The sequence below is a fragment of the Vipera ursinii genome (genome assembly GCF_947247035.1).
Source record: "Vipera ursinii genome assembly, chromosome: 9".
NCBI classification, from domain to species: Eukaryota; Metazoa; Chordata; class Lepidosauria; order Squamata; family Viperidae; genus Vipera; species Vipera ursinii.
Genome location: NC_139523.1, coordinates 19158978 through 19183782, shown reverse-complemented (window position 1 = coordinate 19183782; position 24805 = coordinate 19158978). Strand labels below are relative to the sequence as shown.

General features: G+C 39.2%; 1 protein-coding gene across 3 annotated transcripts; it reads right to left on the bottom strand.

Moving 5' to 3' along the window:
* Positions 1 to 2776: 2776 nt before the first annotated feature.
* On the bottom strand, positions 2777 to 23988 carry LOC310644852 (epithelial membrane protein 2-like). 3 transcript variants are annotated; one of them, XM_083370163.1, is made up of 4 exons: positions 23466 to 23988; positions 23219 to 23371; positions 21689 to 21802; positions 2777 to 3059 (listed from the first exon to the last, which is right to left on the bottom strand). In XM_083370163.1, exons 1-4 carry the CDS (start codon positions 23731 to 23733, stop codon positions 3004 to 3006), a joined length of 591 nt encoding a protein of 196 aa, XP_083226289.1. In that variant the 5' UTR covers positions 23734 to 23988; the 3' UTR covers positions 2777 to 3003. The 3 variants fall into 3 exon arrangements, with proteins under 3 accessions (XP_083226289.1, XP_083226291.1, XP_083226290.1); XM_083370165.1 differs by lacking the exons at positions 21689 to 21802; positions 23219 to 23371; positions 23466 to 23988 and adding exons at positions 9374 to 9487; positions 10977 to 11129; positions 11224 to 11394 and having other exon boundaries at positions 2786 to 3059; XM_083370164.1 differs by lacking the exon at positions 2777 to 3059 and adding an exon at positions 21178 to 21231.
* Positions 23989 to 24805: the final 817 nt, after the last annotated feature.

Sequence of the window (24805 nt, the reverse complement as noted above, 5' to 3'; positions counted from 1 at the left end):
TAAAAGGGCTTGTGGACAATTGTATTGTTAACAATTTGTGAGACCACCTGCTGCCATTGTCAACCTCCCATCACCCGGTTCGCTCCCACCGAGTCGGCCTCCGTCGGCCAGGCAATGCCGGCTGGCAACCCCCAGGGGGAGAGCCTTCTCTGTGGGCACGCGGACCCTCTGGAATGAACTACCCCCAGAGCTGTGGACGGCCCCTGACCTTTGGTCCTTCCGCCATGACCTGAAGACCTGGTTGTTCCAACAAGCGGGCCTGGACTGACTACGTTTTTTAATTAGGCTTTTTACTGGGTTAAATTGTCTTGTATTTATTGCATCTATTGTTTAATTCTTTTTTAAATTTTTTACTTTATGTTTTTTTTTAAATTTTTATGGTTGTGAGCCTCCCTGAGTCCTCAGGGAGAAGGGCGGCATACAAATTTAATCAAATCAAATCAAATCAAACCATTTTCAATGGCAAACAAGGAGGAGGTCTGGAAGCAGAGTCATTTCCATGACTACGGACCTATATCTTCAAAGAAATTAGCAACCTCAGAGCGTAAGTGGCCCAAGTATGTCATATGCTACATCCTGACAAATAGCTTACCCCAGCCTCGATTCAAAGAGAAGCAGCTTGAGTCGATACAAGATGTCCATAGGTTTTCATGGTATATTCCGAAAGGAGTGTGGAGAACAACCCAATTGTCAGTGAACAGGCCAATCAGCAAAAGTGCAGAAGCCAGAGACAGCAGAATAGAACTGACGATCTTGAGAAAAAATGGCCACCACATAGTCAGTATTCCTGGTTCAGGAAACTCTAGGAAACTGAGCTTCACTTTTTGCTTCAACTCTGAGATAAGATACCTCGAGCAACCTCACACACGATGGATGAAAAAGGTGGAATGCTACCCCAGATAGCAGAGTGCCCCAGATTAAGAGCTATGAAAGGCTTGGGACAAAGTTCAGGCACTGTCAGGATCACTGGGGGTTAGAGACCAAGGAGAAAGTAGGTGGAGCATGCAGCATGTCTTTTCAATATGTTTCAGTATTGGGGATAGAACAGGCCAAATAAAGCTGGCGGAGACTGGGAAAGATTTGAGTCTGTTTAATTGGCACCACCTTAAGACCAGAATAGAGAACGTCGCTCTATTGTAGATGGAGAGAATTTTAGCCCTATACACACTTTCCAATCTAATGTTGTATCCAGGTCCACTAAAGAAATCTACATGGGTGATGATGATCAAAGACTACATTTCCATGCCACAAAAAAGCAGGACCAGAAACAACGGTTATAAGTTATGGCTGTCTAGGTTTCATTTAAGGAAAAACACTTCCAGGTGTTGAGATCTCTTAAACAATGGAACAGTCTAGCTACCGAGATTGGTGGTTCTCCATCTCTGGATGTTTTTTGTTTGTTTTTACACAACCCTCCAGATGCAGAAGATGTACAGAATGTGGCTGCCTTGGACATACTGAAATAGCACAGGGGTCTCCAAACTGTTTAGTTTATTGACCTTTTCAGGGACTTCCAGATTGTTCATTGACTCCCAAGTATTGTTGGTATTTAAATATAATATATAGTACTTTAATAGTAATAGCTAACTATCCAACGCTGGATAATGCTGTCTCACCACTAGCTACCTCAACTTTGGGACTATTGACTATTGACTGGCATGGACCCCGGCAAGATTAATTGACCCCAATTGACCTTCTATCATTTATCAACCCTCTATTGATGTAGATGTATACTGACCCTCTTTTGATCCCAACTCACCGCTTGCATTGTACCATTAATCCTTGGAAGTCAATACTGATTACTTTGGGGGATCCTAAACTAATATAGGAATTAAGAACCATAATTTTAGAAAATTTCAGCATAGATAGGGAACAAAATAGGCTCCAGCATTATGTACGTATCTTTTAGGAAGCTCTTTGCCTGTTAATCATACAATTGGTTCATTCTCCTTTTCAATTGTCCCTCCCATCTCCTCAACCATCTCTGAGCTGCCATTTGTCCTATTTATAAACTCTGCCAGATATATGTTTATGACATGGACTTTAGCCCTCTGCCACTGGGCAAATTATGCTAATTTATTGAACAAGCTGCTCTCTGGGCAGGGTTTACTATGATTCTTTAGACTTACAAAACTCGTGTGGAAAAGCAGCAGATGGTTCCCATAACAAAGTGAAATTGTTTACTGTGTGAGAAGGTCAGGGTTTGAGCAAAGAGACTATTGTTTAATTCTATGATCAGGTGTCCTGAAGCCTTAGAGTGAATTTTGCTTCATCAGTACCATGCCGTGTATTCAATAAACAGCAAGATTTTCAGAAATGGAACGGATCTGGTTATTTATTTGGATCCTCAAGTTGGACACATATTGCTTGAGTGATCCAGCCAATAAAACAGTCTAATATTTTTGGGAGCTATGTCCCTCTGACCATTTCTTGTTTTCTTCAGGTCTGTTTTCGGAAACTGACTCAAGATTCTTTGGCTCTTCTCATTACATTTGCAAAAGTTGATCAGACAGGCACTTCTGATGTGGCACCCTTGAAAGCTGCTTTTGCTAAGTCAAGTCTTTGGTCTATTAATGCAAGGATCAGGGGGTTGTGCTGCCCCCTGGTGGAATGCCAAAAGATAACCCACCCACCTTCTTTCTTTCTTTCTTTCTTTCTTTCTTTCTTTCTTTCTTTCTTTCTTTCTTTCTTTCTTTCTTTCTTTCTTTCTTTCTTTCTTTCTTTCTCTTTCTTTCTCTCTCTCTCCTTCCTTCCTTCCTTCCTTCCTTCCTTCCTTCCTTCCTTCCTTCCTTCCTTCCTTCCTTCCTTCCTTCCTTCTGGTGAGATTTTGAATACCAACCTTTGGCAACATCTTAAGATACAGTCATTAAAATCCAATGAAATTTAATTCAATTCCAGATGTTTATTTATTTATTTATTTATTTGTTTGTGTTTGTTTGTTTGTTTGTTTATTAAAAACATTGTTCTTGATTTTCTTTTATGAGTCTGGAGCCATTAATGTCATCAAGATCTGGAACATCCACTCATTTCAATTTTCTGTTTGTCTCTGTATATTTGACCTGCCATTAAAACATAAAAAAGGCATTCATGTTTTAGTTTGCTTTCCATCTGAACAGCCACCCCTCTTAGACAGAGAGGTAAAAATATTTCTACAAAAGTAACAAGGATCAAAGTCAAGATCAGGACAGAACGTTTCTTTTTTTTTAATGAACCCGTACAGGTAGGTCTTGATTAATAAATATATCAATTAATAAAGCCCATGAAATGGTTGCATTGTAAAAGTTTGCAGCTATTCAAAGTGATATTTCTGTGAAAAATAGGATAACTGGTTCCAGCTTGAAAAAAATAGGCAATTATAAATTTTGAAAAACATTTTTATACTTTTATTAATGAATTACTGTACAACCATAACAGAACAAACCCATATTCAGAGCCTACCTGTTATCTCATATATTCTGCTTAGTTCTTCAAAATAACTCTTCTTTTTTGTACCTTCTTTGAGCAGAACCTTTTTTTTCCATTTTGCACAAATGACGACTAACTTCTAAAACCCCAATAGCAACTGCACATGTGTGCCAGCCTCAGCTGTGCATGTGCTAGCCTCACATTAATTGAACTTTGGCCTGTATTAAACATGACCTGGTATCAATTTATAATTCACTCTAAATAGAGTACAGCACCATTCAAACTCCTAGTAATTGTGACCTCCCTGTATTGCTAAAAAAAAAAATACTGCTGTTTATTCCAGCAGGGACATTCTCCTTTACTGTAGCAATGTCCTGTGCGAAGACATGTGCCCTCCTTCCCCACATGTTCAAGCAAGCTATATCCAGAGATTCAGAGGAACTACGCTATTTGTCAAAGTCTCCTTCAGATCAAGCTTAATTGCCAATAGTACCAGAGACTATTCCATCTACCAATAAAGGAGGATATTTGTAGCTCAGAGCTGAAATGAGGGGTCCTTGGTGCTCTCTGAGCTTGCTTCTTTTCTTGCAGATGTTTCATTACCCAAATTAGGTAATATCAGCACCGATGCTTAGTTTGGGTAATGAAACATCTGCCAGAAAACAAGGAAGCTCAGAGGGCATTAAGAACCCCTCACTACTCTGTATATTGGCCACAGTATGGATGTGTTTTCCTGCTGCTCTCTTCTGAGATGTTCTTCTCTTTGACGCAGGGCAGACGCCAACTTTGGGAATGGAGAATATTTGAAGGTGAAGGTTTGCAAAGGTAGGCAAGGAATTGTTCAGAACGCTGCACCTCTCTCTTCCTTGGGCCTTAGTAACCAAAAGAGAGACGGTTGTAGATTAGTGCGCTCTCCAGGGTGCTGAAGCGCCGACTCTATTCTTTGTTTTCTATCTGCTCAGAACATACAATATTATTACGCGTTAATCTTCTTTATGGCTGAATGAATCGCTCTAATTGAGGAAACCTGAACTTTTTATTGGATTCATTTTTTTTAATCATTTGATTAAATGGAGCAGTTAACTCGCCCTGAAGAAGTTTAAAGAGGTAGGAGAAAAATCTCAGGTGTACCTACATATATAGTGTGGATGTATGTCCCAATGGGCATTCTGTCCTTCACAAAATATTGCAGTTGAATTAAAACCTCTGGATCATAGTGGCTGTAACATGCATTTGATTATCTTGGAAAGTTTTAGCTATTTTTTTAAAAAAAAACCTTTAGTTTTTTGAGGTTTATCAGGATTGGTTAAACACCAGGTACTTTGGCATTCCTTAAGAGTGTTTGTACACAGCAAATGATTACAAAACACAGGTGTTGTGCTGTTACATCAGCCATAAAGTATTATGCAGTGCATATTGTGCTTCCACCATGTGGTTGTTTGGGAACTACAACATTTATGTTAATTTGTTAAGCCAACCCCTCCCATTTGTGACGTACTTCCTCCTTCTTCTTAACTCTGAATGTTCTATCACTTTCTGGCACCATTGTTACATGCGGTCTCCTCTACATGTGGTCTCCTCTCATGGTAGGACCATTAATGTCTTTGACCTTGAAATACCTTGAAATACCATCCATTTCATCATCTACCACATCTTCTCTACATGCAAATAAAGGTCCTCGTGGATGATAAAAAGTGGAAAAGAGAGTAGAAATGGCCAGATTTTGACCAGATTCTATTGTCAACAGATGAAAAACTGATAAATTATTATTTTTGAACTTTTTGTTAAACCTGAAGGTGGAAGATGAACAAGTTAAAGAAACAATGATAACTTGGGCAAAGAATTTTGGACACAATGTAGAATTAGAAAAATGGCAAAGGTTGTGGGAAAGAAACTATAAAATAATAAAGGCAACTACGTAGAAAGAAAATCTACAGAATATAAAATGTTTTATAGCTGGCATTTACCACCTGGAAGATTAGCAAATATGTTTAAAAACATATGTCTAGTACCTGTTGGAAATGTAGGCAAAAGCCAGGCACGTACTACCATCTTTGGTGGACATGCCCTAAAGCAAAAATATTTTGGTCAAAAATACACATGTGGTTACAGAAAATGTTAAGAAAACATGTAGATTTTAAGCCAGAACTATTTCTTTTAGGGGTAATTACAGAAAACTATGAAAAAATGTATATATTTAATATTACATGTACTAATAGCAGCGAAAATTACATTTGCACAGCACTGGAAAAATGAAGAAACACCATCGGAATAAGATATAATTATAAAAAATTTGGATTGTGCGGAAATGGATAGGCTTACATTGAAAATGAAAGGGAAAAAAATAGAGAATTTTCAAACATGGGATTTCTTTTATAAATGGCTAGAAAAGTGGAAAAGAGTAGAAATGGCCAGATTTTGACGAGATTCTATTGTCAACAGATGAAAAATTGATAAATTATTATTTTTTGAACTTTTTGTTAAACCTGAAGGTGGAAGATGAACAAGTTAAAGAAACAATGATAACTTGGGCAAAGAATTTTGGACACAATGTAGAATTAGAAAAATGGCAAAGGTTGTGGGAAAGAAACTATAAAATAATAAAGGCAACTACGTAGAAAGAAAATCTACAGAATATAAAATGTTTTATAGCTGGCATTTACCACCTGGAAGATTAGCAAATATGTTTAAAAACATATGTCTAGTACCTGTTGGAAATGTAGGCAAAAGCCAGGCACGTACTACCATCTTTGGTGGACATGCCCTAAAGCAAAAATATTTTGGTCAAAAATACACATGTGGTTACAGAAAATGTTAAGAAAACATGTAGATTTTAAGCCAGAACTATTTCTTTTAGGGGTAATTACAGAAAACTATGAAAAAATGTATATATTTGATATTACATGTACTAGCAGCGGCGAGAATTACATTTGCACAGCATTGGGAAAATGAAGAAACACCATCGGAAGAAGATATAATTAGAAAATCTTTGGATTGTGCGGAAATGGATAGGCTTACATTGAAAATGAAAGGGAAAGAAGATACAGTGAATTTTCAAACATGGGATAACTTTTATAAATGGCTAGAAAAGCAGAAAAGAGAGAAGAAATGGAAGTTGTATCACCACCACTAATGTTAAATAAGTGAACCCAGAGAACACATTGTTTATTAAGCACTAAAGATTTGTAACCATAAAAACTCAATTAAATATTTATAAAAAAAGAATAAAATTTTCCAACTTTTAAATGGTTAAAGAGATAAAGAAATACTAACTCACAGTTTAGAATTTGTTTCTTGGTCTTCTTGCAGGTGATAACTCTCAAGAATGCTTGGGCTCCACTCCTAGTTACTACATGTTAAAACGTATCACTTCTTTTAAGCCCATAGTCTCCCCACCCATGCACTATTTGTTTACTGTTGACTTCCTTGTGCTGCCAAAGGAAACATTTGGTTTCTTAATCCTTCCCTTTCTGAGATATTAATTTTTTAAAGTCCCATTTATATCCCGCCCTTCTCTGAAGACTTACAATCTAAGAAGCACAAATCAATGTGCTGAGCAATAGCCTTCATTCTATGTATATTTATTTATTTATTTATTTATTTTAATTCCATTTATATCCCGCCCTTCTCCGAAGACTCAGGGCGGCTTACAAGCTTAGCAGTAGCCTTCATTCTATGTATATGCCTGCTTATTAGGGCTTTCACACACACCCCAAGCGGCATTTTTACAAAGTCAGCTTAATTGCCCCCAACAATCTGGGTCCTCATTTTACCTACCTCAGAAGGATGGAAGGCTGAGTCAACCTTGAGCCTGGTGGGACATGAACCTGCACTAATTGCAGGCAGCTGGTGTTACTTAAGGAGGCATTAGCCCACTGCTCCACCAAGCCTGCTTATTAGGGCTTTTGTCCCCCCCCCAAGCGGCATTAGTACAAAGTCAGTTTATTACCCCCAACAATCTGGGTCCTTTTTTACCTACCTCGGAAGGATGGAAGGTTGAGTCAACCTTGAGCCTGGTGGGATGCGAACCTGCACTAATTGCAGGCAGCTGGTGTTACTTAAGGAGGCATTAGCCCACTGCTCCACCAAGGCTCTTGATTTCATCATATCAAGAATGCAACAGCCACAGCAGTTTGAGCCATTAAACCATTTTAAATCATTGGAACCATTACACTAAGAATCTAGAAATAAATTTTATTTATTGGTTAATCTTCTGATTGACCAAGACCCAAACATCCCACTGAGTTGCTAATTTTGCTCTCTGCAAGTATAGACCATGTGGTAACGTGCTTCTTTCCTAGAGCTGAGAGAAAATGAATGGCCCAAGATCACACAGCAAATATTTTTGCCTTTTTATTGAAGAATATATTTTGCACATGTTTTGAGATCAAAACGTTCAGCCATTAGTGCAAGAACAATAGTTGAAAGTACTGTAGTTCAAATTGCATAAATTCAGTTGAATGGAACTATCGGCTTTCTCCCCGAATACTTTTAGACCGAAAGACTCAGTTGAAGAACTGTTCGTTTATACAGACATGAAATGAAGTAGCCTGAGTGTGTATGCCAAGAGTTATATAATTCTTTGGATTTCCTTATCCAAGTTCTAAAGTACAAAAACTCTGATTTCTAGGAAATCAAATTTTAAAGGTGTGATATGGAAAAGGGGGAAATCTGAAATGCAGGAAAGGTGATCTAGGGGTTTTATCTAGAGAATTCCCATTCTCCAACCTTGATCGCCAGTAGAGGAAGGAAGCAAGGCATGCCAGGGATAATCCCATCCCATTTCTTTTGGCAGAAAGAAAATTAATTTTCTTTTTTCTTTTCCCTTTGGCAGAATGGAAATCAACTTTCCTGAAACAGTCTAGAGAAATTTGGTTGTGATTGTCCCAAAGATGCTTCTTCAAAACTGGACTTTGTTTTTCCTTGAAGACATTTCACTTCTCATTCAAGAAGTGACTGTGACTGTGACTGAATGATGGAGGATCGAAGGATTTAATTCCTTGCAGTCATCTGATTGTTAGTACTCTTTCTGAAAGTTGTTAAAGCCACTTGGGGGTTTATCTGTGCTCTCTGAGTCACCTGAATCGTGCAAATGGGTGTGGACCTTCAGAGCACAGATAAATGAAAAAGCACCTTTGGTTTCCTGGAACAGGAAAGAAGGGAGGAGAGTAGAATTCCTGCTTTCTGGGACCTGCTTGGAGAAGTCTCCCAAAGTTCTTAACATTTGCAAATCCAAATGGCCTTCAGAAAGAAACAATCTGAATATTTTAGAGAAAAAATGGACGGGGAGGGGCTGGGAATGTACTGTTGTACAATGAATGTAATGTTAAACTAATTATTCTGCCTTCGTCCTTCATCTTATAAAGTTGGTGCAGGGCAAAAAATTCTGATTGGACATTATTTGTGCCTCCAGATAATCAATGCAGCTTCGCTGGTCATCTCCAAAGGCAGGACCATATTTCTCCTATGCTGATGTTGCTGTATTCTTATGCAATATATAAGCAAGAGAACCTGTCCAAAGAGAAAAAAATAACAGATTAGCCAGACAGCAGATGAAGTAGAATTTTTTTAAAAAAAACAACAACCCAGGAATCTATGGAGCTCTGAACTCGACCTCATCTCTTTATTCATCTCCTTATGACCAAGCTCTAATCCTCAAAAGTCAATGTTCCAGAATAGATCTATTGCTCTTAATTGCATGCAATCTTTATCTCAGGTATATCAGGTTATCTAGTGTCTTCTAAATTTCCCGAACTTCAAATATTTTCAGTCCCAAGCAAGCAAGGGGTTTGGATAAGCTGTAATACAGGATATGTTTAGATGTTTGCTGATTCCTCTCCTGCCAAGGAAATGCTCTTAGTGCCCAACGCAAAATGAAACAAATTTCACTCTTGTCAAAATATACAGAATGCATAAAGATGTACCTTTAAAAAAAATCTCACCAGAGTAAACCAAAAGAGATCCTTACCAGTTAGAAGGTACAATGGAAAAGAGGCCCAACCCAAGCCGAAAGACCACCCATATTGGTTGGTGGCAACAAACGTTCCTGTGAAAACGGACATGGCAATCATGACGCAGAAGCCTGGAAATCAAGGGAGAGGCAGAGGTAGAAACATTCCCTTCAGAAGTATGGAAGACACCAATGGGCTTTTCTGCTCTCATTACAAAGAAGGCAGCAAACCTCTTGGGGTGCTCATTGCATTGGGAAAGTCCAAGTATTTCATATTTGCTCCAAACTTAGAAACTGGCATAGAGAAGAATGGGTTAATTTGCCAAAGGTCTGTGGAGGTTCTCAGTCATCCAGGTCATGGTTGTCCCAAAAGTGCTTTTTTCCAAAAGCCAACTGGACTTTCTTTGTTTTCCCTTGAAGATGTTTTGCATCTCATCCAAGAAAAGAACTTTATGTAGCTTCTTGCATGAGGAGAGAAACATATTGAAGGGGGGGGGGGGGAAATCCCAGTTGCCTTTTGAAAAGCATCTTTGGGTTAATTTGCCAATTTTGTTTTCTCAGTTTCACATTTTTCCATTTATACATAGCAATAGCACTTACAGCCCTCTCTAAGGCGGTTTACAGAATCGGCATTCCCCCCCCCCAGCAATCTGGGTCACCATTTTACTGAACTCGGAAGGATGGAAGGATGGCTCAACTGTGAGCCAGTGAGAATTGAACTGACGAACTGCTGGCAGCTGGCAGTCAGCAGAAGTAGCTGCAGTACTGCACTGCACCACCAGGGCTCTGTTCTAACACTGAACTGCCTCCTTTCCTGGAAGAAAAGGCTCTTCACAGTCACTCGTGCATTCGCCCTGCCTTCTCTGGGATAGTGTATACAGGGCCATAGTTGAAGACACCCTTGAAAGATGCACTGGCAACTAAAGTTAGTCCATAAAACGGCTGCATGAGTAATTATGAATGCACTTCAGAATGTCCACCTGACACCACCACTTCAAGAGCTGCAATGGTTGCCAGTTGGTTTCTGAGTGGAACTCAAGTTGCTGGTTTCCACCTATAAAGCCTTTCCTTATTTGATCCCTGATTCTTTATGGGACCGTCTTTGTCCCATTGTCCCTGTCCATCCTGCAAAATTCAACAAGGCAGGTGTGGTTCACCTTGTTGTTGTTTTGTTATTTTAACTTTGTACACTGGTCTGTTCCTTTGTGGCTGTATCATCATCATCATTAGGCACAGAGATGTCCATATTGTTGCAGTCTTGGCCACAATATGAAGTGATTTGTCTTCTTTTGGGATGCATTTTCAACTTCCCTGTCTAGCCTACATCTCTGAGATTTTGGGGTGGTGTCCCATTCATGTATTAGGCAAGTTCAATATTGCTTAGATGCTTGAGGTCATCCAAAAGCAGATAGTACTCTATAATAGTAGTTTGAAAACTGCCCCCTCCCTGATGCCATTCCAAATTCCATGTATTCCAAGAATCTTATAACACAAAGGTTTCAACCAATGTACTGAAGTTCTGCTGAACTCAAGAGAACTTTCTCCTATACAGTCATCTATAGTGTGTAATTAAGTCATGCAGAAAACATATCTGGGGAAAAACTTTTGTAAAGATGCTTACCTGCATTAAAGCTGCCGATATATGCGATGCAGCCTGCTGAGATACTGGTATTGCCAAGACTGCATTTTTTATTCAGGATGCAAAGCCCAATGAGAGAGACAACTCCAGCGATCATCCCCAGAAACATAAAGGTTCGGGTGGCATGTATAGCAGCTGTAGGGAGCCAATGCAGACACAAGGCAAGAATTCATGATAGAGGTTCTTGTGCATTTCAGGCTAGTGATGCATTTGGAATACTGAATCTTACCTGGCACAAATTCCACACCTAGTGAGGTACATGTTCTGCCATTACAAATGTTCCATAGACCAAGATGTACGCTGGAATCCCCTATCCAGTAGTCTGAGCCCAAAGCAGCGAGCAGGAACAGAAGGCTGATGAAGCAAATGAATACAGCACCGAACTTCAGGGCATTCATTGTGCCAAGAGGTCTGGTATGGAACTGGAGGACAACATTAAGTTTATGTCATTGAAGTTCATTACTTTGATCATTTATAGTTATGCATCTTAATTACTTTGTATGCTAAGAATTTGGGGTGATTTTAGTGCCATGATAAACTCCCTGGGAAAACTGAGAGTCCTTGACCCCAGTATAGACTTTCAAATAGATATCTGAATACAGAGTCTTACCCAAAAGAAGAATCTGGGCTCCATGATTAAATGTGTCCAGTTTCTTCCACAAAACATTTCTCTTTATGCTGTCAAAAACTATAAAGGTGGCACACAATTTCTTGCCAATTTATGCGTATTTCACAATATATCATAGAATAAAACAATTGTCTCTCAGGGAGCATCACAATCAGAATTGAGCCTGTCCTTCCACCAAGAGATATTTCCACTTGTATTCAATCCTATATTTTGCTCAAATGAAGCTTTGCATACATTTTTGCATATCAGAGAGGAACTCCACCAGGTCAATTCCAAGCAAGAACAGAAGGAGTGCCTTCAAATTGTTTCTTGAGAGGTGAGATTCGGATTTGATGAAACCAGATCTATTAATGGTATAGTGTAGGGGTAGGAAGCCTTGGCTCTTTTATGACTCATGGACATCAACTCTCAGAATATATAGCATGTCTTTGGCATTATCTAGATGCCTACTGCTACACTTATGCATTAAAATGGCGGCGCCAGAATGAAATTAACAATTATCTGACTTCCAACCTGAAACCTGCATATTGAAAAGATTATAAAGATTACAAATAGAAAAGATTATAAATGTAGAACTTCCGGGTGGCAAGGCTCCATCAATGGCAGTCATTTTTGACCGTCAGCCCCGTTGCTCTGTTTAAATCGTGAAAACAGCGACAATCAGCTGTTTCGTGGTTTGGGAATCCCCCCCTTGGGAGAAGAGGGGGTGTGAGCATTCAGGTAGAGGTTGAGCTCCCCTAGACCCACAGAATTATTACTCTGTGGGTTGAAGGGTGAGAGCTCCCTCGGAGCCTGAATTAACTCCGGACTCGGGGACTCCTCTGTTTGAAGGCTTTGAAACAGAACAGGATGCTGCAACCATCTCTGCATTCAATATTGTACTTTGGATTACTTGGACGCAGGCAAAACTGAGCAGGAGAATATTGAAACAGCAAGTATATGATCTTTCACTCCGGTTTAACTTAAAAGAAGGGGAGGAAGATGGCACTGGAATAAATCTTTAGAGAAAGTGGGAAGTACAAAGAATAAGGAAAATAAAATAAAAGATCAAGGAGGAAGATATAAAGTGGATTTTTAAAGTCGTAAAAGACTGTTAAAAACATTTGAAGTTGGCTTAAAAGTGATTTAAAAGACTTGGATATTTAACAGTGAAGCAACAAGGTTGCAATTTGGGCGGAAAAGTGAAAGTGAGAAACAAAAGTTAATTGGGTGTTAAAATGGCTTCGAAACCACCTAGATTCCCTGCTTCTGAAAGTGTGGGGGCATCACACATTTATGTGAAGAAGAATTTAATAGCTAACCTAATTGAAGCAGATAAACAAGGAAGATATATTTTAATTGAACTTTTAATAGAAGGGAAAAATGCTTTTAATTGGATTATATACACCTAATCAACAGCAAAGAGAATTTTACAAACTTTTACATAACAAAATAATTCAATGGGATTATAAATCGTGTATTTTAATGGGAGACTGGAATGGAGTACTAGACACATAAAAAGATAAAAAAAGGTCCTTTTAAAAGCACTCCAAATCATGCTAAATTGCCTAAATCCTTTTTTGACATGAAAGACGATCTGGAACTGAGAGATGTCTGGAGAGAATGAAATGTGGAAGAAAGGGATTTTACTTTTTTTCTGACAGACATCAATCTTTTTCTAGGATTGATTTTGTATTAACTACTAACGATTTTTTTCCCAGGGTTAAGAAGATTAAGATATGTCCAAGAACCTTATCAGACCATAGTCCAATATGGATGGAATTGGACAAGGGGAAGGGAGATAGGAGATCTTGGAGATTAAATGAAAATTTGTTTAGATATCAAGAAAATGTGGAAGAATGTAAAAAACAAATGAAAGAATTTTTTATTATAAATATGCAAAAGGGTACACCCATTGAAATGGTTTGGGATGCAAGTAAAGCTTATATGAGAGGTGTGTTAATATATTTGAATAATAAATATAGACATAGATTGGAATATAAGCGTAAAGAATTGGAGGAGGAAATAAAGATGAAAGAGAAAGCTTTTATCTTGAACTCATCTAATAAGAGGTTGAAAGAAGCAATTAATTTGTTAAGAGGGCAGTTTGATATGTTGATGGCAGATCAAGTGGCAACTAACTTACGATATGTCAAACATAATACTTTTTACAATGTTAATAAGCCAGGTAGATGGTTAGCTTATCTGTTAAGGAAAAAACAAAAATCATGTAATATAGATAAGATAGAATATAAGGGTAAAGAGGTGTTTCAACAAAATCTTATTAAAAGGCTTTTGTTGAATTTTATTCTAAATTATATGCAAGGGATATAACTCAAGGTTTAGATATATATAGGTATTTACAAGAAGTGAATATCCCTATACTTACACAAGAGGGAAGGGATGAATTAACCGATAACTGCTGAAGAAATTATTTTAGCAATTAAACAACTAAAAGTGGGTAAGACACCTGGAACAGATGGTTTGATAGCCACTTATTATAAAAATTTACAATTAGAGTTGGTGGAACCTTTAAAAGAATTATTTAGGACAATTCAATCTGGAGGGGAAGTGCCTCCATCGTGGAGAACAGCATTTATAAGATATTTGCAAATATCTTAGCAAATAGATTAATGAAAGTTATGCAGCAAATGATTTATAGTGATCAAACAGGATTTATAAGTGGTAGACAAGTGAAAAGTAATGTGAGACATATTGTAAACCTATTAGAATATTTGGAAAGAAATAATCAAGTCCCTGCAGTGCTGATTTTTTTGGATGCTGAAAAGGCGTTTGATCAATTGAATTGGCAATTTTTATGTAAAGTCTTAGAGAAGATGGAGTTTGATGATAAGTTTTTACAACCTATTAGGGCAATATATCAAAAACAAACAGCTCAAATTATAATTAATGGTAGTTTAACAGAAGCTTGCAAAATTGAAAAGGGCACAAGACAGGGATGTCCGTTGTCACCATTGCTGTTTGTTTTAACATTGGAAATATTACTGATTAAGATACGTGACTCAAATAAAATAAAGGGAATTAAAATTAAAGATCAAGATTATAGATTGAGAGCATTTGCAGATGACTTGGTTATTACATTAGGTCAACCGACTCACTCGGTTATAGATTTAATGGAAATAATTTGGCAATATGGACAAGTTTCTGGATTTAAGGTTCATAGGCAAAAAACTAAAATTTTGTCTAAAAATATGACTACAGAACAAAAGGTAGTCTTTCTGCCATTCCTCCTCTAATTCTTTACGCTTATATTCCAATCTACGTCTATGGAACCAGCTCCCCCCTGAGCTTGGGATGGCCCCAGATCTCTGGTCCTTTCGCCGCGGCCTCAAAACACACCTTTTCCATCAGGCTGACCTGGACTGACAGGGATTTTAATTATGTTTTTAATTTTTAACTTATTTTAATTTTAATTTATTCTATAGGGGCCTTTAATTTAATTTTCTTTTAACTTCTGTATTATTGTAATTTATTGTTGTTAGCCACCCTGAGTCCTTCAGGAGATAGGGTGGCATATAAGTCCCAATAATAAATAAATAAATAAGCTAAAATATGCTAATCAACTATAAATACACTTTAAATCCTATCGCACTTTAACTCCCGTTAAACATAAGTAAATAATAATACATCTTATAATTCTAATATTCAGTCATATGCTAAATAAAAAATTTTACTCCCATATTTATTCTGAATATAATCGATCCATCTTCTCCATTCTGAGATATATCTCTGTTGCGATTGTTCTTTCAAATATGCTGAAATATTTGCCATTTCTGCCAAGTATGAAACTTTTATAGTCCACTCTTCTATAGTAGGCAATTCCTTCTTCTTCCAGTATTGCAAAACCAAAAGTCTTGCTGTCGTTATTAAATTCAACATCAATTTAGTTTCTATAACAGTACAATCTGTAATAATACCCAACAGAAATAACTGGGGGGGGGGGGAGAGAGGGGATGTGGAGGGGGAGGGGGAGGGAAGGAGTATATGCTTAAAATGTACTGTAAAACTTTTCCATAAAAAAAAGATTGTAAATATAAATTATTTGGAAGCCAGCTGCCTTCCCTGGCTTACAAACATTGCTTGAGCTGCAATATTAAGAACTCTTCAGAGAGAGAGAAAAATTAATCAACTGTGAGAAACTTGTGACATGCAGAGACATTTTGAATACTGATGGGAAATTAAAAACTAAACAAGAATTGGAAGAACAGGGTATTGAGCTATTATGGTGGTCACACTTACAAATGCAAATGAGATACAAAAAGATGCCAAAACATGTGGCTTTTACAAAGATCTAACAGTTTTTGACCAGATTCTATTGTCAACAGATGAAAAATTGATAAAAAAAATCTATAAATTTTTGTTAAACCTGAAGGTGGAAGATGAACAAGTTAAAGAAACAATGATAAATTGGGCAAAGAATTTTGGACACAATGTAGAATTAGAAAAATGGCAAAAGTTGTGGGAAAGAAACTATAAAATAACAAAGGCAATTACTTATAAATAAAATCTATATAAAATGTTTTATAGATGGCATTTACCATCTGGAAGATTAGCAAATATGTTTAAAAACATGTCTAGTAACTTTTGGAAAAGTAGGCAAAAGCCAGGCACGTACTACCATCTTTGGTGGACATGAACTAGAGCAAAAATATTTTGGTCAAAAATACACATGTGCTTGCAGAAAATGTTAAGAAAACATGAAGAGTTTAAGCCAGAACTATTTCGTTTAGGTATAATTACAGAGAACTATGAAAAAAATGTGTGTATTTAATATTACATCTACTAACAGCAGCGACAATTACATTTGCACAGGATTGGAAAAATGAAGAAACACCATCAGAAGAAGATATAATTAGAAAAAAATTGGATTGTGCGGAAATGGATAGGCTTACATTGAAAATGAAAGGGGAAAAAAGATATAGAGAATTTTCAAACATGGGATAACTTTTATAAATGGCTAGAAAAGCGGAAAAGAGAGTAGAAATGGAAGTTGTATCACCACTAATGTTAAATAAGTGAACCCAGAGAACACATTGTTTATTAAGCACTAAAGATTTGTAACCATAAAAACTCAATAAAATATCTATAAAAAAAAGAATAAAATTTGCAAATTCTTAAATGGTTAAAGAGATAAAGAAATACTACCTCAGTTTAGAATTTGTTTCTTGGTCTTCTTGCAAGTGATAACTCTCAAGAATGCTTGGGCTCCACTCCGTTACTACATAAGTATCATTTTTTTTAATCCCATAGTCTCCCCACCCATTTATGATTCAATTCTTATTGCCCTCCTTATATGGTTCCAATTTTAATATATATCCTGCCGAAGGAGACCTTTGACTTCCTTAACCCTTCCCTTTCTGAGATCTTAAAATGATTTCAGCATATCAAGAATGCAACAGCCACAGCAGTTTGAGCCATTAAACCATTTTAAATCATTTGAACCATTGCACTAAGAATCATTTATTGGTTAAGTTCAGATGGGTAGACCTTAACCTATGACCACAATTGAAACCGGAATGACTGTTCCAAAGCAAAGCGGTTGCTGAGTTAGTAATGCCCAATTTTACAACCTTTTTGCCACGGTTGTAATGTGAATCATAGAGTTGTTAAGCAAATCCAGCTCCCCCCATGCACTTCGCTTGTTGGAAGTCAACTGGGAAGATCACAAATAATGATCATTTTATTTATTTATTTATTTATTCGATTTATATACCGCCCTATTCCCAAAGGACTCAGGGCGGTTTACAAGGCAAAATTTAAAAACAATCCAATATAAAATTAAAATAAAATAAAATTAAGTCTAGCCACAAAAATTAAATCACAATTTAAAAACATTAAACCCCTCAGTCAGACCAGATAGCTCAAAGAGCCAGGTTTTTAGGTTCCGGCAAAATGAACGGAGGTCGGGGGCAGTCCGGAGTTCCGTTGGCAGTTGATTCCATAGGGCAGGTGTGCCCACAGAGAACGCCCTCCCCTTGTGGATCGCCCGTCGGCAATCCTTGACCGGTGGTACCCTGAGGAGGCCCTCCCTGTGGGAGCACACAGGACGATGGGAAATTGATGCTGGCAGCAGGTGTTCCCTTAGATAATCTGGGCCCATGCCATTTAGGGCTTTATAGGTCATCACCAGCACCTTGAATCTCACCCGGAGGGCAACCGGAAGCCAATGCAGCTTGCGGAGAAGAGGTGTTACATGGGAGTATCGGGAGACTCCCATCACAACTCGCGCGGCTGCATTCTGCACCAGCTGAAGCCTCCGAGTGGTCCTCAGGGGCAGCCCCATGTAGAGAGCATTGCAGTAGTCTAGCCAGGAGGTCACGAGCGCATGGGTGACTGTGCGTAGGGCATCTCGGTCCAGATAGGGCCATAACTGGTGCACCAGACGAACCTGGGCAAAAGCCCCCCTGGCCATGGCTCCCATATGATCTTCCAAACTGAGCCGTGAATCCAGGAGGACACCCAAGTTGCGAGCCCTATCAACGGGGGGTAACACCTCACCCCCCATAGTTAACGATGGAAAAGATTGGTTAGTCTGAGATGCCGGTATGCACAGCCACTCAGTCTTGGCAGGATTGAGACGAAGCCTGTTTCTCCCCATCCAAACCCGGACCGGACATGTGAGTCTGGGGTGCTGCAATCATCAGCAATTCATGCCAGTAGCCAAGGTCCCAAATTTTGAGCACCTGTTTGGCTACTGTGATGGTTGTACGTGCAAGGGCCAGTCATAAGTCACTTTTTTCAGTGCCAGTGTAACTTTGAACAGTCATTAAACAAATGGCCGTAACTCGAGGACTGCCTGCATGCCTTTCAGTTCATTCAAAAAAAAAACTCATCAAGAAGTCCCCTCAATTCATTCTGAATCACTTTGTGTAGCTCTATATTGCTAGTTAGGTTTCCTTTTTTTTTTAGATTGTTCTGTATCTAGGAGTGGATGGTTGCATTTCCCTGCCTTCTTTTCTTTTTCACTTCTAGCTATTACTGAAAAAGTGCTGACATCACAGCTAGAAAATAAAGCCAAGCGAGAGTGAAATTCATCCTTTTCTAGTCTAGACATGGACATGCTACATATCTTCTGATTGACCAGGACCCAAACATCCCTAATTTTGCTCTCTGCAAGTAAAGACCAGGTGGTAATGTGCTTCCTTCCTAAAGAAAATGAATGGCCCAAGATCACCCAGCTGGCTTTTTGCTTAAGGTCAGACTAGAACTCACAGTCTCCTGGTTTCTAGTGCCTTAACTACTACACCACACTGGCTCTCCCTCCTTATAAAAGGTAAAGGTAAAGGTTCCCCCGCACATGCGTGCTAGTCGTTTCCGACTCTAGGGGCCGGTGCTCATCTCCGTTTCAAAGCTGAAGAGCCAGCGCTTGTCCGAGGACGTCTCCGTGGTCATGTGGCCGGCATGACTAGACGCCAAAGGCGCAGGGAACGCTGTTTTCTTCCCACCGTAGTGGTTCCTATTTTTCTACTTGCATTTTTACGTGCTTTCGAACTGCTAGGTTGGCAGAAGCTGGGACGAGTAACAGGCGCTCACTCTGTTACGCGGCACTCGGGATTCGACCCGCCAAACTGCCGACCTTCTGATCGACAAGCTCAGCGTCCTCACCCACTGAGCCACCGCGTCCCTCCTTATATTTTATTGTAAATCATGAGTGGCATTCAGCCGGTCCAAGGTATTTTGGCCTCTGATTAAACAAAATTTTCTATCCATTTCCTTCTCCTTATTTATCTAAATATTGGCTATTGGGTATGTTTTATATTTAACAGCCCTTATTAATGATTACTGCAGTTTTAGCTGAGTTTATTATCAGAGGCTTAAATTCTGTTTTGGACTCACTAAGTTGCAAATAAGTCCCTATTGAAATGCACTACAAATCAACAATTAGTTCCCAGGAATTATAGTGGTGCTGAGGCACAGCTAACTCAGTTGGCATCCAACTCCAACCAGGTTTCCCTTCTCCATTGAAATTCGCATGAAATACAGCAAATATTTTTGCCTTTTTATTGAAGAATATATTTTGCCCGTGTTTTGAGATAAAAAAAAAGTTCAGCCATTAGTGCAAGAACAATAGTTGAAAGTACCGTAGTTCAAATTGCATAAATTCAGTTGAATGGAACTATCGGTTTTCTCCCCAAAGTGTGATATGGAAAAGGGGGAAATCTGAAATGCAGGAAAGTTGATCTGGGGGTTTTATCCAGAGAATTCCCATTCTCCAACCTCGATCGCCAGTAGAGGAAGTGCTGGGTATTGGAGTGTGTATTGTATTAAGCAATAGCTTAACAGATGAAAGCTAGAAGAGGCTGTACATAACTGCTGCTAGGTGTGGCTCAGTTTTCAGGGGGAAAGCCTAGTTAAATTGATTGGCTGTCAGCTCAGCAGCCAGAGTATATAAAGGGCACAGACAGCCCATTCTGTTGCTGGTTCTTCTCTACAAATAAAGAGCTGAATTCACTGCCTGGCGTCGCCTTGTGTGTGTTAACCCACTACACTTCAGGAAGGAAGCAAGACACGCCAGGGATAATCCCATCCCATTTCTTTTGGCAGAAAGAAAATTAATTTTCTTTTTTCTTTTCCCTTTGGCAAAATGGAAATCAACTTTCCTGAAACAGTCTACAACAGGGGTGTCAAACTCAATTTCATTGAGGGCCGCATCAGCATTGCAGTTGCCCTCAGGGGGCCGGGTAGGTATAGCCAGGGTGGGCGTGGCCTACTGGGTGGGTGTGGCTAGAGTGCGTATGGCCTACTGGGTGGCCATGGCCAGCTCTACATCGTTTGCATCAAGGGTGCCTATGGGGGCCTGGGCAGGAGTGGGACAGATCTGAGGGTCTCTGGCAGGAGGAGGGTCTCTGGGCCAGGGCCAAGGCAGTGGGGGCCGTTCCCTCACTGTTTCCAGGATGGCTTCGCGGGCCACATGAAACCACTTCGCGGGCCGAATCTGGTCCCCAGGCCTTGTGTTTGACATGTCTGGTCTACAAAGATTTGGTCATGTTTGTCCCAATGATGCTTCTTCAAAACTGGACTTTGTTTTTCCTTGAAGACATTTCACTTCTCATCCAAGAGGTGACTGTGACTGAATGATGGAGGATCGAAGGATTTATATGCCTTGCAGTCATCTGATTCTTAGTACTCTTTCTGAAAGTCATTGAGGCCACTTGGGGGTTTATCTGTGCTCTCTGAGTCACCTGAATCGTGCAAATGGGTGTGGACCCTCAGAGCACAGATAAATCAAAAAGCACCTTTGGTTTCCTGGAACAGGAAAGAAGGGAGAAGAGTAGAATTCCTTGCTTTCTGGGACCTGCTTGGAGAAGTCTCCCAAAGTTCTTAACATTTGCAAATCCAAATGGCCTTCAGAAAGAAACAATCTGAATATTTTAGAGAAAAATGGATGGGGAGGGGCTGGGAATGTACGGCTGTTTTTCTAACGTTAAACTAATTATTCTGCCTTCGTCCTTCATCTTATAAAGTTGGTGCAGGGCAAATAATTCTGATTGGACATTATTTGTGCCTCCAGATAATCAATGCAGCTTCGCTGGTCCTCTCCAAAGGCAGGATCATATTTCTCCTATGCTGATGTTGCTGTATTCTTATACAATATATAAGCAAGAGAACCTGTCCAAAGAGAAAAAAATAACAGATTAGCCAGACAGCAGATGAAGTAGAATTTTTTTAAAAAAAAACAACAAACCCAAGAATCTATGGAGCTCTGAACTCAACCTCATCTCTTTATTCATCTCCTTATGACCAAGCTCTAATCCTCAAAAGTCAATGTTCCAGAATAGATCTATTGCTCTTAATTGCATGCAATCTTTATCTGAGGTATATCAGGTAACCTAGTGTCTTCAAAATGTCCTGAATATCAAATATTTTCAGTCCCAAGAATGCAAGGGGTTTGGATAAGCTTTAATACAGGATATGTTTAGATGTTTGCTGATTCCTCTCCTGCCAAGGAAATGCTCTTAGTGCCCAATGCAAAATGAAACAAATTTCACTCTTGTCAAAATATACAGAATGCATAAAGATGTACCTTTAAAAATATCTCACCAGAGTATCCAAAAAAGATCCTTACCAGTTAGAAGGTACAATGGAAAAGAGGCCCAACCCAAGCCGAAAGACCACCCATATCGGTTGGTGGCACCAACCATTCCTGTATAAACGGACGTGGCAATCATGATGCAGAAACCTGGAATTCAAGGGAGAGGCAGAGGTAGGAACATTCCCTTCAGAAGTATGGAAGACACCAATGGGCTTTTCTGCTCTCGTTACAAAGAAGGCAGCAAACCTCTTGGGGTGCTCATTGCATTGGGATAGTGCTAGTATTTCATATTTGCTGCAAACTCAGAAACTGGCATAGAGAAGAATGGGTTAATTTGCCAAAGGTCTGTGGAGGTACTCAGTCATCCAGGTCATGGTTGTCCCAAAAGTGCTTTTTTCCAAAAGCCAACTAGACTTTCTTTGTTTTTCCTTGAAGAAAAAGAAAAGAACTTTATGTAGCTTCTTGCATGAGGAGAGAAACATCTTCAAGGAAAAACAAAGCCCAGTTGCCTTTTGAAAAGCATCTTTGGGTTAATTTGCCGATTTTGTTTTCTCGGTTTCACATTTTTCCATTTATACATAGCAATACCAGTTACAGCCCTCTCTAAGCGGTTTACAGAGTCGGCATTCCCCCCCCCCCCCAGCAATCTGGGTCGCCATTTTACTGAACTCGGAAGGATGGAAGGCCGGCTCAACCGTGAGCCAGTGAGAATTGAACTGACGAACTGCTGGCAGCTGGCAGTCAGTAGAAGTAGTTGTAGTACTGCACTGCACCACCAGGGCTCTGTTCTAACACTGAACTGCCTCCTTTCCTGGAAGAAAAGGCTCTTCACAGAGTCACTCGTGCATTCGCCCTGCCTTCTCTGGGATAGTGTATACAGGGCCATAGTTGAAGACACCCTTGAAAGATGCACTGGCAACTAATGTTAGTCCATCAAATGGCTGTATGAGTAATTATGAATGCACTTCAGAATGTCCACCTGACACCACCACTTCAAGAGCTGCAATGGTTGCCAGTTGGTTTCTGAGTGGAACTCAAGGCGCTGGTTTCCACCTATAAAGCCTTTCCTTATTTGATCCCTGGTTCTTTATGGGACTGTCTTTGTCCCATTCTCCCTGTCCATCCTGCAAAATTCAACAAGGCAGGTGTAGTTCATCTTGCTGTTGTTTTGTTGTTTTAACTTTGTACACTGGCCTGTTCCTTTGTGGCTGTATCATCATCGTCATTAGGCACAGAGATGTCCATATTGTTGCAGTCTTGGCCACAATATGAAGTGATTTGTCTTCTTTTGGGACACATTTTCAACTTCCCTGTCTAACCTACATCTCTGAGATTTTGGGGTGGTGTGTGTGTGTGTGTGTGTGTGTATACGTATATATATATTGCTCAAAAAAATAAAGGGAACACAAAATAAGACATCCTACTATTAAATACAGTACATTGTGTTGTGTAAGTGTTCCCTTATTTTTGAGCAATATATATATATAATAAACAGTAGGGATAGTGTTCAATTAAGTCACACAAAAAACATATCTGGGGAAAAACTCTTGTAAAGATGCTTACCTGCAATAAAGCTGCCGATATATGCGATGCAGCCTGCTGAGATACTGGTATTGCCAAGACTGCATTTTTTATTCAGGATGCAAAGCCCAATGAGAGAGACAACTCCAGCGATCATCCCCAGAAACATAAAGGTTCGGGTGGCATGTATAGCGGCTGTAGGGAGCCAATGCAGACACAAGGAAAGAATTCAAGGTGGAGGTTCTTGTGCATTTCAGGCTAGTGATGCATTTGGAATACTGAATCTTACCTGACAGTGATTTCACACCTAGTGAGTAACATGTTCCGCCATCACAAAATTTCCATAGACCAAGATGTACGCTGGAATCCACTATCCAGTAGTCTGAGCCCAAAGCAGCGAGCAGGCACAGAAGGCTGATGAAGGAAAATAACACAGCACCGAACTTCAGGACATTCATTGTACAAAATGTCTCTGGTCTGGCTCTGGCCAAGAGGTCTGGGATGGAACTGGAGGACAACATTAAGTTTATGTCATTGATGTTCATTACTTTGATCATTTATAGTTACGCATCTTAATTACTTTGTATGCTAAGAATTTAGGGGTGATTTTAGTGGCGTGATAAACTCCCTGGGAAAACTGAGAGTCCTTGACCCCAGTATAGACTTCCAAATAGATATCTGAAGAGAGAGCCTTACCCGAAAGAAGACTCTGGGTCCCACGATTAAATGTGTCCAGTTTCTTCCACAAAACATTTCTCTTTATGCTGTCAAAAACTATAAAGCTGGCACACAATTTCTTGCCAATGGGTGCGTATTTCACAATATATCATAGAATAAAACAATTGTCTCTCAGGGAGCATTCCAATCAGAATTGAGCCTGTCCTTCCACCAAGAGATATTTCCACACATATTCAACCCTATATTTTGCTCAAATGAAGCTTTGCATACATTTTTGCATATCAGAGAGGAACTCTTACCAGGTTAATTCCAAGCAACAACAGCAGGAGTGCCTTCAAATGGTTTCTTGAGAGATGAGATTCAGATTTGATGAAACCAGATCTATTAATGGTATAGTGTAGGGGTAGGCAGCCTTGGCTCTTTTATGACTCATGGACTTCAACTCTCAGAATATATAGCATGTCTTTGGCATTATCTAGATGCCCACTGCTACACTTATGCATTAAAATGGCAGCGCCAGAACGAAATAAACAATGATCTGACTTCCAACCTGAAACCTGCATATTGAAAAGATTATAAAGATTATAAATAGAAAAGATTATAAATATAAATTACTTGGAAGCCAGCTGGCTTCCCTGGCTTACAAACATTGCTTGAGCTGTAATATTAAGAACTCTTCAGAGAGATAAAAAAAAAATCATCTATGAGAAACCTGTGCCATGCAGAGACATTTTGAATACTGATGGGAAATTACAAACTAAACAAGAATTGGAAGAACAGGGTATTGAGCTATCATGGTGGTCATACTTACAAATACAAATGAGATACAAAATGATGCTAAAACATATGGCTTTTATAAAGATCAAACAGTTTTTGACCAGATTCTATTGTCAACAGATGAAAAATTGATAAATTAAAAAAAATTATAACTTTTCTTTAAACCTGAAGGTG